The 16,583-nt window shown below is 28.1% G+C and overlaps 1 protein-coding gene and 1 long non-coding RNA gene across 4 annotated transcripts; both read left to right on the forward strand.

The window, feature by feature from the left end:
• Window positions 1-8,787: 8,787 nt before the first annotated feature.
• On the forward strand, window positions 8,788-11,217 carry LOC112758929 (uncharacterized). Of its 2 annotated transcripts, none has more exons than XR_011873666.1 (5): window positions 8,788-9,115; window positions 9,225-9,366; window positions 9,847-10,507; window positions 10,587-10,767; window positions 10,910-11,217. It is a non-coding gene; the product is annotated as an uncharacterized lncRNA (long non-coding RNA). The 2 variants fall into 2 exon arrangements; XR_003179858.3 differs by having other exon boundaries at window positions 9,279-9,366.
• A 2,093-nt stretch (window positions 11,218-13,310) lies between these two features.
• Window positions 13,311-15,714, forward strand: LOC112754733 (uncharacterized). Of its 2 annotated transcripts, none has more exons than XM_025802481.3 (3): window positions 13,311-14,439; window positions 14,514-14,936; window positions 15,027-15,714. In XM_025802481.3, exons 1-3 carry the CDS (start codon window positions 13,935-13,937, stop codon window positions 15,275-15,277), a joined length of 1,179 nt encoding a protein of 392 aa, XP_025658266.1. In that variant the 5' UTR covers window positions 13,311-13,934; the 3' UTR covers window positions 15,278-15,714. The 2 variants fall into 2 exon arrangements, with proteins under 2 accessions (XP_025658266.1, XP_025658267.1); XM_025802482.3 differs by having other exon boundaries at window positions 13,358-14,439; window positions 14,514-14,783.
• Window positions 15,715-16,583: the final 869 nt, after the last annotated feature.

The raw sequence follows: 16,583 nt of genomic DNA on the forward strand, positions 1-16,583 counted from the left end.
ATTGTTGTTATTGTAATAATTATTTTTAGATATTATATCTCAAATTTTGTCTCATATATTTAAATTTTAAAATTATATCTTTTTAAAGTTAAAATATTTAAATTTAAACCTAACAAAATAAAAAAAAACAAAATTAAACTCTAACCAAACTAAAATTAAAATAATACTATCAAAATTAATTTTTTTTTGTTTTAAGACTGGTATATATAATTTTTTTAGTTCTAATAAATAAGAGTAATGAACATAATTATTTTTAGATGAGTTTCGGATGTGTTAAGAAATTATTTAGTATGCAATTTTATAATTTTAGATGTGTTATAAAATCATTTATATTAAAACACCAGAAATACGGATTTGGACAAATTTTGAATGTGTTAAAAAAATTTTTGTTAAGAAAAATATAAGCACAAATCAAATAAATTTTGGATGCATATCAAAAATAGTTTATGTGTTATCTTATTATTTTGGATATATTATGAACATATGTAAAATAATAAAAAAACTACTACAAAAATAATCATCCGAGAAAGAAAAAAAAATTATATATAAACACAAACATATGAAATTAAAATATAGTTAGATACGAGGAGAAGAAGTGATACATATTATTTAGTTAATAAATTAATTTTGTTATTTGTTATTTTGGATGTATCGTAAACATATTTAAAATATTATATTAAATTTTCACAACACATCTAAAATAATATAATTATACACTATCCGATCGAATTATGAATACATCCGAAATTGAAGTCACATTTTAAAATATATTTATATATATAATTAAATTAAATTTATTAGAATAGAATGAAGATAAAAATGTCAAAATAAAATGTTAAAAAGAGCACTAGAGTAAAAGAAAATATGAATTACTCAAATATTTGGACCTTTTCAGTCGATTTACTCAAACAAATTAAAATATGAATTAATTTATTTGTAGCAACTCTATTATTAAAATTAAATAGGATTAACCTAATTATTATTAAATAAATAAATTATTATATTTTTTTAAATATAATTAAAGATATTAATTCTTATATTTTCTAACCTACTAGGATAAAAAAAATATAAAACTGGTAGCCACATAAACAATGGAGAAAAAAGAAAAAAAATATTATTTAATTAAAAAATAAAATTTAAAGGACAACTAGTATTTTTGTTAATTTCGTGACATCATAATTTTTATATTATCCATTTATTAGGTCTTATTATTCTAAATAATTAACCTAATTTCTTGATTTGGTTTATACGTACCTAGGAGCGTCGTATTTGAAGACTGAAAAAATAAGGGTAATTATAATATATATATATATGCTAATTTATGCAACGGTATCTATAATATTTTAAAAAATATCGTTAAAATTAAATTAATATATTTTTTATTTAGTAATGTTTTTTTAAATATTAAAAAAATATTATCAAAATGTTAAAAAAAATATGACTTTAATTTTAATAATATTTTATAATTATCATATCCACACTATAAGTATAGACATATTAAAATTTATATATATATATATATATATGTATGTGTGTGTGAGAAACTGATAAAAAATATAATTCTTTATTGTTATCAAGAATCACATGAAATGGGGTAGATACAATCGCTATAATCACATCTCTTTTTATTCGCATCTAAAAACATTGACCTAAAATTTTCTATAGTCAGGATTTGGACTATAACTTAAAAAAAAAAAGGTATAGTCATCTCTATTTATTTTAAAAATGTGATCCTAGATGTTTATGATTAAGATTTTGAAGGGTGATTTTTTTTTAATAAAATTATTTTAGATTTTAAGTTATATTTTTTTATATTAAGTTTAAATTCATGACTTAAAAATGTCTATGAGAGTCACAATTTTTTAAAAATTGTAACTTAAAATATTTATGGTCACAATTTTAAATTATGATTTAAAAAAGTCTTTCGTTACAGTTTTAAAATATGAGTAGACATAATTTTAAAATTTAAGCAAAAAAAGTCTATGATCATAATTTTAAGGCGTGACCTAAAAGAATTTATAGTCACAACTTTAAATCGTGACCTAAAACAATCTATAATTATACTTTTAAAGTGTGACTTAAAAGAGGTTTATAGTCACATTTTTTTATATATGATATAAAAAATCAATAGTCAATTAGTCATAATGTAAAACAAGACCTAAAAGAATTTATAGTTATACAGTTTTATAAAATATGACTCTAAAAGGATCTATAATTACGATTTTAAACTATGACTTAAAATAATTAATTATTTTTATTGTTTAAAAACTAAACAATTATTTCAATAACAACATAAACATCATTGAGTAGTCCTTATTTTTAAATTTTTTCACGAAGATTTATTCAGCAGAATTTTTCTTAAATTAGAGGTTTTTATCAAACAGTATTCTTGTTTTTTATCAATTGAATAATTGCAATTACAATTTCAAACAAACAAACAATTAATCAAACATCTATTTCTATCACTATTCTAATGTGCATCTTTTTATTATTCTGCAATTTCCAACAAACAAAAGGTTGAGAAGGAGCGCCATTTTTCTTTTATTTTTGTCCTATAAATCTATGCTAAAAATAATAAGTCTAACATAAAATTTTAAAAATTTAAGTATAATTAGAGAGAACTACCAATCTTATACGAAATACAATAATTGCATGAACAACCCACCAACAAAACTTCAATTAATCGAAAAGAAATGCTCAGTCTAAAGGAATGCTCCATCTAAATTAAAAAACAATTTAACAAAAAAAAAATATATACATTATATAATTTAACCCTTATTTTGTTAAGCTAAAAAATTTTCATGGTTCAGATATTCAATTATGATAATCAAAGAGAGACAAATTAAAAACCCAAATTACCTAATGTATTATATAAATCGATTGCCCCAATTTATTACATCAAGACATTATAACCCTAACTTACATAATGTATTATAAATCAATTCATCCAATTTACTAAAAATAATTATGCTAAACAGAAAAATTTTAGAAAAACCAAAATATAATGCAAACCTATTTGTAGTCATAGTAACAAATTACTGAATTTTATAGTCGGAGAAAGAAATTATTTTCATGAACTACATTAATAGACACAAAATAAGATTACGAATTCTAAATTAACTTAAATTCAAGTGTAATATAGAGGGAAAAGTGGTGGAGGAACCTGCCAGAAGAAAGAGTCGTGATTAATATTTTACAGTATAATAACGATTATTTTTATTTTATATTTAATTAATATTAGTGTACTATCTATATATTGATTTTTATTAAATTTGTATAAAAAAATTTAATTAATAAATATGTTAATAAATTTTATTATATTTATTAATATTTTTATGGTGTAATAGATATTTAAATATGGTGTAAAATGAAAGAATAAGAGTGAACATAATAAAAAAAGAGGAATAAAAAATAGTTAAGAGTACTGTGAAAAACAGAATTTACAGTATATGCCAATGGTCAATAACACAAATAAAAAAAATTATAGATATTCAATGAAATTAGATGATATTTTTATTTATAAAATATATTATTTTTTTATTTATAACGTAGGTTTAATTGGACAGCCGTGGTAAAGTTTAAGGTTAGACGAACTTCACATATTATGTGAAGTTTGCTGAAGGATTAGTCAAACTTCGTCCAACATGCTGAGATTTTTGATGAACTTTTTGTAAATAAAAATAATTGGATTTTGGAAAATAAATATGAATTTTTTTAAGAATTAATTTTTTTTAAAATTTTACTTCAGAAAAAATTCCTATAACAAAGTGTTGTTCAAATGCAACATTACAAGGAATTTATATGGTGGGATATTGGAGTGTGATGAGGCAAGGAAAAGCTTGATATGGTAGGAAATTAAATGAGTGACATGTCACGTGTGATAATTTGGTAATTTGCAAAGAAATAGAAGGAATCTTTGAGGGTGATGGGGTTGGGAAAATGGTTCAGCCAAACAGAACGCAAAAACAAGAAATGCGTGTTAGGGTTTACAAGAGGCCAATTTCTAAAAGAAAAGAGAAAAAAAAAACGTACATTTTTTTTAATATTACAAGCTACTATATATATTATTATGCATTATGTAGGGAAAAATTAACAAGCAAGTAAAATGAAGAAAGGGGAAACATATGGTGCTGGTGTCTCCCGCAGAAGCTGCAATAAAATCTCTTCCACGGTCAAACAAGTAAAAACATGCATCATTACGTATACCCTTTTGTTTGTTATTTTGGCAAAATTTACCTCTGTGGAAAACAAAAATAACCAACTTCATTCTGTTCTTCCTTGATGATTAAATAATTAATTCAACTCTCAATTCTCAAACGATCAAAACGATGATGATTTAGCTCCAAAAGTAATTAAATAATTATACTAGGATATTAAGCAAATATATATATATATATATATATATATATATATATATATATATATATTTTTTATACTTTTATTTATATTTTAATTATAAATATAGTTATATTATTTACGAAGTTTGATTATAAGTATAATATAAATATGTGGTTATTCCATATTATTTCACCATGCATCATATCTATGTAATTGATTGGCAGCTGAATTATTATATATGTCTATGTAACAGATTTGTTCAAAATATTTAATATTTGTTGTGATTTAAGCTTTTGTAGAAGAAAAGCAAAATTTAAATTAAAAAAATACAGCAAGTAATAGAATTTTAATATTTTAAAACAAAATCGATAATTTACTTTATGTCCACTCTATATTATTGGCTATGATTATGATAATTATAAAATTTTGATAATACATAAAAAGTGTCACTAATATTATATTTATACTTTATTTATTTAGCAGTATTTTTTTATTAGAAAATGTTATTATTAAATTAAAATATTATTAAATAATAAAAAATAGCCATATTTTTAATTATACTTTTTAAGTATATTGTCAAAATTTTATAATGATCACAATCACCATAATCATGACTAATTTTTTTTATATGAAAAGAATTAGTGTGTAATGTATAGTTATTAGAAGAGTTGGTATTTCAGAGTTAATTGTTTTAAGAAAATTATTATTAAATAAATTAGATAGTCAAATTTAATTTGTTAGAGAGGAAAAAACTAAAATATAAGGTCTAATTTAGATAAAGTACACAAATTTAAATGTCAAATTTATGCATTAGAAATTTTTAAAAATTCAAATATATAAATTTAAGAATCTAATTTATATTTTAAATAACAAATCTGATGGTTGGATTTGTGTATTTTACATCCTAGTTGAACACACATACTCCAATAATGCTCCAAAACATCATTAATTATCTTCACAATACTAAAATTAAAACGTCCATAATAATCATGAGTATCCTAAAATTCAGCTTTACTTGAGAGTGTGTATGCTTCTTAAGAGGAAGCCCCCTCATGCGTTTGGTGAGGTGCTGCTGAGCTGCCTCATCCCCTTATGGTTGGTTTCTTCATCTCATCAAATCATCAAATGTAACTGACCAATATGATGACTTCTGTTGTGTGCAACATTTGAATCAGTAGTAAAGTTGTATATTCTTCATATTTTTTCTCTCTCTAACCCAAAATAGTGAACACATGTTATCCTCCCAGTTATCATTGCTCATATAGTCCCTTTGTTTTAAAATAAATAAATAATTGTGCAAAATAAAAGGAAAATATTCATATTAAAAATGTAATAAATTACAAATTTAATTCAAAAAAGTAATGTCATTTTGATGTAAAAAATGGATAATCATTTCAATTTTGTTTTCTTTTGTTTTGAGACGAATATCTTAAAACGAAAAAAGTATATACTAATGCGAGCGAGTAATATAAATTTACACCGTCACCAAATTAAATTGAAAAATACGAATCATAATAAATAATATATATAGGAGTGAATAGTGATTGATTTTTCAGTTCAAAAATAAGATTTTTTATTTAAATTTATATATCTTGATAAAATAATGATTGAATCATAAATTCAAAAAATTTCTCATATGGACTTAGTCTATTCCTTTGAATTTTGAAATCAAATTTATTTATGTATTAACTATAATGTACAGATACTGACACACAGATACAGATCGAATACGAGATATGATATGACACAATATAGAATACGTAGATACATAAATTTAAATTCTTATAAGACACGGGATATGATATATATAAAATATAAATTACTTTTTAGATAAATTATAATGATATTTTAATATTTTTATATTAAAATATAAATTAATTTTTTTATTTTTTTATTTTTTTAATTATATAAAATATTTAAAATATTTTTTGTTTTAATAAATAATAATATATACTATTTTTAAACTTATTTTAAGAATACATATTAAGAATAAAGTTGGACACATTAATACATGATGGTATTTAGATATGTTTAAGCGTATTCGAATAAAAAAAATTTATTTTTTTATTAAGACATGATTGAACATAAAAAATACACATGTCGAACAAATATCGTGTCTATTCAAAATATAATGTACTCAGTATGTAGATTTGGTAACCCAGCAAAATATCATTTTTTTTTTGAAAGTAAGAGCTCAACACACAAGTGGAGCAAAGTATTACTAAGCTAAAAACGATAAATGCACAACAACTCCTATGTCATCTCCGACAAAACCATCAATAATATGAGTTATTTACAACACCATTTCGTAGCACATGAAAATGAACAAAAATATCATATTGTGTTAAACTATAAGTAACTTTCATTCCATTTTATCTTAATTATTGTCATGCAGTGCATTGTTACGTCGCTTATTCATTAGTTTTCCCTGACCAAAGAGGGGTGAGAATTAGTACCCTTTTTATTTCTACTATTTGGGACAAAGGAGGAAGAGTGGGGAGTCAAATTCAAAATAAATAAAATAAATATAGATAATCTCAATCCATTTTATATGCCAGTCAAACGTAACTGAAACTAGAACGATGAAATTGATTCAAACATACGTCAGATTAAAGTGATATTTTTATTTGAAAAAATAAACTGATTAAATTGAAGCAAGTAGGAAGGAGCAGTTGGTTGATACGTTAAAATAAACAAGGGCGTAATTATTGGATTAACTTTTCCATTGTTTTTTCTCGAAAGAGAGTCTGGAATGGCAAAAAAGATTAACGATTAATTGATAAATTAACAAAGCGAATTATCTATTGGAAAGAGAATGATAGACGGATATCATGGGGGTTATATTATGATGGGTTTGGTTAATTAATCTATAGTCTAATTAAGTTTAACGCGATGAAGATATCACATTATTCTTGTTTTATGCACCTGATTTTTTTTCTTTCTTTCTTTTTAATTTAGTTTTATATCTAACATCATTTTATATATATATATATATATATATATATATATATATATATATATATATATATATATATAAAAGATATTTATTGTTGCATGTAATAACTAATTAATTTTGTTACGAGTCATTTATGTAAAAGTAAATATTGTTAAAATATATTATGATCAATTAGTATTTAGTAGAATTATTTAATATATCTGAATATTTATTATTTTAATTTTCTTAGCATTTATAAATACTTTTTTGTATTGTATCATTTTATATAACTTTAATACACACAAATCTTTTCTTTACTGTTCTCTCGCTCTTACTCTTTTTAACATGGTATCTTCTTTGAAGATGATAGGTTATTTTTCTTCTGGTAAAATTACCATATTTTCACACTTTTTTCTATGCCATTTTTTTTCCTTTTTGTCATTCATTTGACGCTTTTTCACCTCACCGATTAGCTTATTCTTTCTGTCTTGTGTCTTTCTGAGTCTAATGAATCAAACACCACTGTCATTCGCTGCTTACCTATTCTCGTAGAGAAGCCAAATATTTTTCGTCATCTTCCGGCATTTTACCATCTCTTTGCAATTTGCCACTTTTTCGGTAATGTTTAGGCAGTCCGCCATCTTTTCGTCAATTTCGTCTGTGTTTTCCTTGCGGCAGTTTCGTCTACGCTTTTCTTGTGAAAATTTGTTCTGTGCTTTCCTTGTGACAGTTCTATCTACGCTTCCTTCTGGCAATTCCTTTTGCGCTTTCTTCCGGCAGTTCTGTCTGCACCTATTCTATCAGTTTATGCCTTTTTTTTCTTTATTTCGTTTTAAATAAGTTTCAAACTCAAGTTATCACTTGAGTTTGAGGGGGGATATTAGAATATATTAGGATCAATTAGCATTCATTAGACACTACAATAAATTACCAGAATAGCGACCGATTTTAGCGATTGAAAAATTGGTCGCTAATAGCGACTGATATAAGATTTATAGGAGTAGAAAAATTTTGGTCGCTAAATCGGTTGCTAAGTTTCATTCAGTAACCCATTTTAGCGACCAACGAAAATAGTCACTAATAGCAATTGATTTGGCGACTGATAATATTTTTCTTCGACAAAAATGAAATTGGTCCTAAAATTGGTCGCTATTTTTTTGTTTAACGACTGATTTAGCAACCAAAATAGAAAATTTCATCTTTGGTTCTTTTGGTCACAAAATCGGTCGCTATTTTTAATTTAGTGATCGATTTAGCAACCAATAAAGAAATAGGCTAAAACTAGTTGGTCGCTGATTCAGTCGCTATGCTAAGTTAGCGACCGATTTTAGAGACCAATTATAAAATGTTGTTTTAAAGATGTTGGTTGCTAAATTGGTCGCTATTTTTAAATTTAGCGACCAATTCAGCGACAGAAATACAAAAATAGTGTTATAAACTAATCGGTCGCTAAATCGCTCTCTAGTTAAAATAAAAGGAAGTTACTGAGTTAATCTAACCCTAACCTAGCCACACCATCCTCAGATCCCTCACACTTCTCACTAACCCTAATGTGACTACCACCGGAAGCACAACACCCTCTCCATTTGTGCCGTCCTCGCCGTCGCTGTCGTCGTCTACTGCTTGAAGCCTTCAACCTTCTTCGTCACTGGCTCACCGTCTCTCACCTTCTTCGTCACTGGCTCATCGTCTCTCACCTTCTTCTTGCTGTCAAGCTCTTACGATTTCTCTCACCTTGATCTCGATCTAACTTTAACAATCTCTCTCACCTTGATCTTGATCTCACTCTCCGCTGCCGCTTCTAACTCACATCGCCTTTCCTTATTACTTCGTCGCAAGAAGGTATTCTTTTTATCTCCCCGGTGATTTGAGTTTTTCTATTTTTGATTTGTTTTCTGTGTGTAAATAATGGTTCTGTTTTTACTGATTTTGAAATTGAACTTCGAATCAGAAAACAAGCATACAATTGTTGTTGCAAAACTTTGCTTCTTGTTGTTGCATACAGTCTGAGGAAGGACTTGGTGCAGTATGGAGAATATGAGTGCTTGCTGAACACCATGGAAGTATGTGTCATTGATGCCTGACCTGAGTTGGTAAGAAGTTAAGAGATTAAGAACTCACCACTTGCCACTTAATCCTGATTATATTATTGTTGATTAAAATTAATCAGATCTTGTTTCCCCTCTAATGCTTAATGATTAAATATATTCTGATTGCCAATATTATGACAAGTGTGACTTAAAGTACTTTGACAAGTCAAACGAATTAATAAATTGATTAGTGATGATGTTAATTCCAACAGTGTGCGTGCATTCTTTTTATTGCCCATAGCAACTAAATTGTGTTGACTCTGATTGAAAATGGTCCACACCAGAGGATGTGGAGTTTAATGCATATTGAATTCATCACATGCTTTTTATGCTTATCCTGCTCTGTTGTCAAAATTAAGGATAATGCAACAGTATTCTTTGGAACCTTGACCTTTCACTATGCATATTCTTTTCTATGATTCTCTGTTTTATATTGTGTGATTAACCTGTATTATCTCTGCTCCACCTCTTTTCTTTCTCCAGTATTGCACAGTTTGAAGGAGAGTTTTGATGAGAATTCACGGAGGGATGATGTTAAGGCTATTGTTGTCACAAGTATTGTAACATGCTTCTGAGTTGAGTAACTTTTATCTTGGATGGAATGACACTTTTATTTTATTTTATTTTTCAATTTTATGAGATATCTTGGTCCTTATGCCAATATATACCCTTGTTAGTTTATTGTTCCAATCATATCTTCTTCTAATCATACTAGAGTTTTCTAATTTGCTTTAGTTAGTGAGATCCATTTCTGATGTTCTTTAGAATATCTTTGAATGGTTTGGAGCAGCAGTGTAATGTTGTTAATTTAAAGGAGTATTTTAAGTTACTTTGGCCATTATTATATGAATATCCGGGATCACACATTTAATTTCTTTTGGTTCAAGACATTCCTTCATCTATCTTTTTTATGCTTATTGCATCATGCATGTGTGTTTACATTATATATGTTTACTCTAAGATAATTTTCAACCAGTTTCTACAGAATAATAACTGGCATTTACGCTCAACTTCTATTTGGGTTATAGTTAATCTCACTCTTCTTGAAAGTCCCAATGCACTTGGTCAAATTATGATTTTGCATAGGCTTGGCATAGTTTCTCAAATACAGAGGATGGTCAATGATTCTCACATAGATGTGAAGGTCTTTTATTCTTCATCCCAAACTGAATTCATTTTATACTTTTGTTAAGTATTATGTTAATTTTCTTCTATTGTTGCAGCTTCATGCGAGACATGCACTTGGGCAGATTATTACTTTTGGTGATAGCTAAATCTAATAAAATCATGGGATACAATTCCTTTGGCACATGCAAAAATGGGAGATTTCAATAGAAATTGTATTCTTTTGTATTCACATCTTATGTATATTGCATCCTGCATTCAAAATCAGCTTTTAATATGGTATGTTAATTTTTTTCAGTAGATGATGTTCAATAGGATACTCTGTTTACTGATTATAGGTGTCCCAAAAAGTTTCCTTAAAAGATGAAAGTTTTTTATTATGTCATATATCTGATTGCTTCTTTAATGTTTCCCTTTCCAGGTGTATCAAGTTGGATTAGTTTTTCTTTTTTAACCAATCAGAGCAGTGTGAAAAGCTTTTTGATTCCATAAGCACTCCTGACCACGTTACTTTCAGAATCTCATTTCCTTAACTGCACACAATATTATGTGCTACTTTTTGTAAATTAGAATATCAATGTAGATTTACAGGTTTAATGTTGTAAGATATGAGTAGTAAATGTACCATATACCATGAATATGGATTGTAGATTGTAAGCCAACAATATACATTTGGATTGTGGATCATAAATTTGATATATTTATGAATTTGGTCTCTTTTAATTTCTATATTTCGATATAGGTATTGTGAATAATTAGTAAAAATCTATAATTAGAAAATCAGTAACAGCGACCGATTTTAGATTTTCAAGTTAGACATCAACAACCGATTTTATTAACAACCGATTTAGCGACTGAGAAGTTGGTTGCTATTTAGTGACCGATTTTCTAAACGACCAATTTAGCGACCAAAAAAGTGGTCGCCATTTAGCGACCGATTTTATTAGCGACCGATTTTATTAGCGACCGATTTAGCGACCAATATCCTTTGGTACTAGTTTGGTAGCATTGGTTGAAAATTGGTCGCTATTTTTAAATTAGCGACCAACAGAATCGGTCGCTAAATCTGTCGCAAAGGGTTTAGCGATCGATTTTCGAAAAAAATCGGTCGTTAAATTGGTCACTATTCCAATAATTTCTTGTAGAGAATTATTTAGCCCATCAGAATATTTATTATAGGATTTTACGTCTTTATTACTTCGATTCTCTTAGCACGTATAAATACCCTTCTATATTGAATCATTTCACACAATTTGAATACATCCAAATCCTTTCTTTACTCCTCTCTCTTATCTTTCAAACAAATATAATTGACACCGCTAAATATTTTTCATATATATATGGTCATTTTGGTATATATGTTTATTCTACGATGATTATAGTAACTATAGTATTTTAAAAAATGATATTAAAATTAAAGTAATATCTTTTTACTATTTTAGCAACACTTTTTAAAAAGTGTTGCCAAAAAAATTATAATTTTAATTATTACGGTGATTATAGTAACTATAGTATTTTAAAAATGAATGTTAAAATTAAAAAAAAAAAATATATTTTTTATTATTTTAGTAATATTTAAAAAAAATATTATTAAAAAATATAATTTTAATTTTAACAACAGTTACATAACTAATATATATCGATTGATTAGAAAATAATGAAAAATAAAATTTCAGAATCTTAAATAGTAAATTACATAATTTTTCTTTAAGAAATATTTTTTAAGATTCGATACAGCGGTTCAAAACAGTGTACTTTCAGTAACATAACTCTCTTTTGGGTTAGTTGGTGTATAATAAAACTCACTCTCTTTTGATACGAAAACTAAATTGGGTGTTTAATTGCTGGTACCTATTTCTCTCTTCAATTTAATGTTCCACACACACGTACGCGCAAATAAAAATAATAAAGAAAATGAAAGAATGCAAAAGAAGTAAAGCGAGGAGGGTAAAAAAGGATACGTGGAAAGACGTGAAGGAGAAGAGGGTGGTAGGGTGGTGAGATTGATGATTTTAACAGTGTTGAGTTTAATATTATTATAAGGTTAGAATTCGTGTGTGTGTGTTTTCCGTTTTGTTTGAAAAAGCAAAAGTGGTTTGAGAAAGAGACAAAGAGATTCTGGTTTTTATGCCCAAAACCCGAGAGAACACCCCAAACCAAGCATTTGTTTAGTGACAACCCACACGAGCGGTTCTCGAACTCCATGCACTGCACAATGCACATCATCATGGACTTTTCTACACCCAAAATACAACCAAATCGTAAAGTACCAATAACACTCTCATACTTTACTACACTATCCTTCATTTCTTTTTATAATTATTATTGTATGTTCTTTTTAAAATTATATTAAAAATAAGGGAAATACTTTAAAATTTTAAAAATATAAATGCAACGAATATTTAAGAGATAAAAAGAATATTCACAATTCAACTATATATGTATATAAAAGATTAGAGGAATGCTAGGGGCCAGCAGTTTTTGGAGTTTATAGCCATCAAATAGCCATCAATGAGGCTTTTAATGGTGTAAGATTAGTGTGAGATTTCATCCAATGACTCACTCTTCTTTGATGGTTACATGCTGGTCAGAATTTGATAAAGTTGCTGGCCCCCTAGACTTTTCCAAAAGATTAAATATAAAATCGGATATTACTATAGAATATATATTATAATATAAAAATAAAATAATATACGTATCTATTTATACATAAATATTTACGGTTTTAATTTTATTTTAGTGTATACATTTTTTATGCCAACAGTAGTTTTTTATTTTATAGATGCAGTTTATTTAAGTTAAGAGGGGAGAACTGCAAGACCAGTCTCAAAATAAGGACCCCCCCTGAATCCTGATCTGATTTCTTTTCTTTCTCATAGAAACAGAGAATTGAAAATACAGTGAATAGAATCGTGTGAGTTACTCTCTTTTTTTCTCACCTTTTAATTTAATTCCGTTATTGCTATAAAATAAAAATAAAAAATAAAAAGAAATTAAGAAGCAGCATAATTCAACTCTCTTCCATGCTTACAAACATCCCCTTCTATATTTTTGCTATTCATCTTCTTTAAAAACAAGGGTGTTTTGGTGTTTCTTCTCATTCCTTCTTCCTTTCAGGTTCCACCCCTATTACTTACTCTTCTTCCTTCATTCTCTTCTTTTCTTTATTCCTCTCTCTCTCTCTCTCTCATCAATCATGGGCAAAAGAGAGAGAATATACAAACACAGTGCTATCAAGTCCTCAACTTTCACGCTTTTGATTCTCACAACACATAACCAGTAATCATCATAAAAAAGAAAGACAGAAACTCCATTATTCTCACAACACATTCACTGTTCTTTCTCTTGCATTGTGTTGAAGCTTGAAACTCCTTTAATTTCTGGTTCCAAAGTTGGAACCTTTTGCTCCTATTTAGCTCAGTTTCCTTCTCTGGTTCTTTCTGGCCATGATGATGAGCTCACAGCACTTCAACAATGGTGGAAGTGATGGTGGTGGTAGGTTCTTCCCTTCACTCCCTGTTCCTCCTTCTTCTTTTCCCCTTGTTGTTCCTCCTCCTCCACCTTCTCTGTCCAACACTTCAGGGGTTGTTGTGATGAGTCATCATCATCATCATGCAAATGGGGTAGAGAATCCTGAACTTATCATGATGGGGCTTCAGATTTTGAGCTCTTCAAAGTGGAAAATGGGAACCAACAACAACAGTGAAAACAAGAGCTTGTCTTTGAAGATTGGCGATGAGGAAGATGAAATAGATGGAGGAGAAGAAAGAGAAGAAGGTAATAGTAAAGGGCCTTGTTCTTCTTCTTCCAATGGAGGAAAAATTGGGCATGTGAAACTCTGTGCTAGAGGCCATTGGAGACCTGCTGAAGATGCACAACTCAAGGCCCTTGTTTCTCAATATGGCCCTCAAAACTGGAACCTCATTGCAGAACATCTCAAAGGAAGATCAGGTAATAATAATAATATTTGTTTGGAATCTCTAAATCTAACAAGCATCCATTAATGTTTGTTGTTGTGATTTCAGGTAAGAGTTGTAGACTAAGGTGGTTTAATCAGCTAGATCCAAGAATTAACAGAAGAGCTTTCTGTGAAGAAGAAGAGGAGAGACTCTTAACCGCACACAGAATGTATGGTAACAAATGGGCCATGATTGCAAGACTGTTCCCTGGAAGAACAGATAATGCAGTCAAGAACCACTGGCATGTGATCATGGCTCGAAAGCAGAGAGAGCAATCAAGCATGTATAGAAGGAGAAAACCTCCTCCTGTCTTTTCTCCTCCTTCTGTTGAAGAAGGTGTTGTTCTTCTTCCTCCACCCAAGGCTTTGGAATTGACTCTATCATCAAACAATAATAATGTAGCCAGTGATGATCAGTTAACTATCTCAGATGAATCTGTCTCAACAGAACTAACTGCTCCTACTTCATTTTTTCATAAGATTGGTCAAGGTCAACATTTTTTATTTGGCCTAATTAAATTATTGTTGCTAGTTAGATGAATACTAATATATGGTTTTTGTGGTGTGGGATTAATTGCAGGTGTGGGTGGAATGAATGTGGGTTATGAGAAATTCTATGGTGGTTGGAATAATGGAAATCTTAAGTGTGTGGACCAATCAAATTTTTCAGAATCAAATAACTCATCATCAGAAGTCTCAGTATCTGAGTCAGTAGGCACCACCAATAGGTCCTATCTCTCAATTTCTGGAGAGAGTGAAAACCATAACATCAGGAACAAGATTAACAACATGCCAGCATTCATTGATTTTCTTGGGGTTGGAGCTACATAATTTCCAAGGGTTAGGAAAGTGAGGCTAAGCTAGCTAATAGGCAGTGTTGTGTTTTGTTTTGGTTGGGTTTGTAATGCATTCAAATGGGGTCTGTTGTTGTAGGGTCCTGTTTTGCATTTCCTTTTGTACAGTTAGTTCCATAAAAGGCTAAAAGTAACTAAAGTAAAAAAGTGCAATCAATAGAGGGATGAACAAACAAAAATTTGGAGAAAGAGAGAGAAAAAAAAAAAAAAAAAAAGAAGGAAAGAGGTTAATATTTAGTACTTAGTAGTTAGTAGTATGACATGTTTGTTATGATCTTATGACTCATGATGAGTAGTTATGGGATTCAAAAAGGTATGCTATTTTTTTTTCAAGAAAAAATATTCTTGTACTCATTTTTCTCAAACTACTCTTTTATATATGTCATTAGGTGACTTCATATACTCTTTTAGATACATTAATTTTTTTAAGTATTAATATAGTAAAAGATAAAAAATGGCACTCGGGTACACAAAAATAAAGCGTTAATTGTGGGATATCATTGAAACATAAGTACCTGTGTTATCAAAATATTTTTTACGATTTTTTAAGTATGAAATGAGTCATGTATCCACTTTGTTATTTTATTGAAAAAAATAGTGATATTATTCTTTCATTCATAAAAAATTTCGATATTTTAGAATGTATCAGGATCATCCAATAAAAAAGATTTTAATTTTTTCAAATGAACAATTGCAGACTTATTAATTCTAATAACAGATTACAAACTGGATCATTTGGATTTTTTAATTCATAAATATGAATGTCAGACCTATGAATAAGAATACTTCTCAAACTCAAAAAGAAAGAAGTTAAAATGTAAAATTTAGAAAAGAACTACATCTAAAAGATATAATATATGCAATTTAATCTGATAATTATATTAGTTTATAATGGAGAGACCTTAAAAACAGTGAGTATTACCACCACACTTGTAATATTTTTCTTTTGCTTCCTATTTTAACTTTTATTTTTTGGACTGAACCTGCTATAGAAGAAGCGGGTTGAGGGGGGTATTGTTAGGCTGTGTCACTTTTGGCATTTTGTTATTAATCTGAAGCCAAAGTTTCTTGACTATAGGGACTGGTCATTATTTCCATGACTCACTCACCACCCTGGAACATGTTTTTGAAAGGCTTTTCTCAATGTTGCATCTTGTCATTGGGTTTGGTGACTTTTCTTTTGGCTATTATATGGGTGTTTGGTATTAGATGTTTGACCATATTTGACATGCACCGGCAATTATTCCTATCTATTATTAATATATGGTTCAATTAATTCTTTT

Source organism: Arachis hypogaea, chromosome 16 (genome assembly GCF_003086295.3).
Source record: "Arachis hypogaea cultivar Tifrunner chromosome 16, arahy.Tifrunner.gnm2.J5K5, whole genome shotgun sequence".
Classification (NCBI taxonomy): Eukaryota; Viridiplantae; Streptophyta; class Magnoliopsida; order Fabales; family Fabaceae; genus Arachis; species Arachis hypogaea.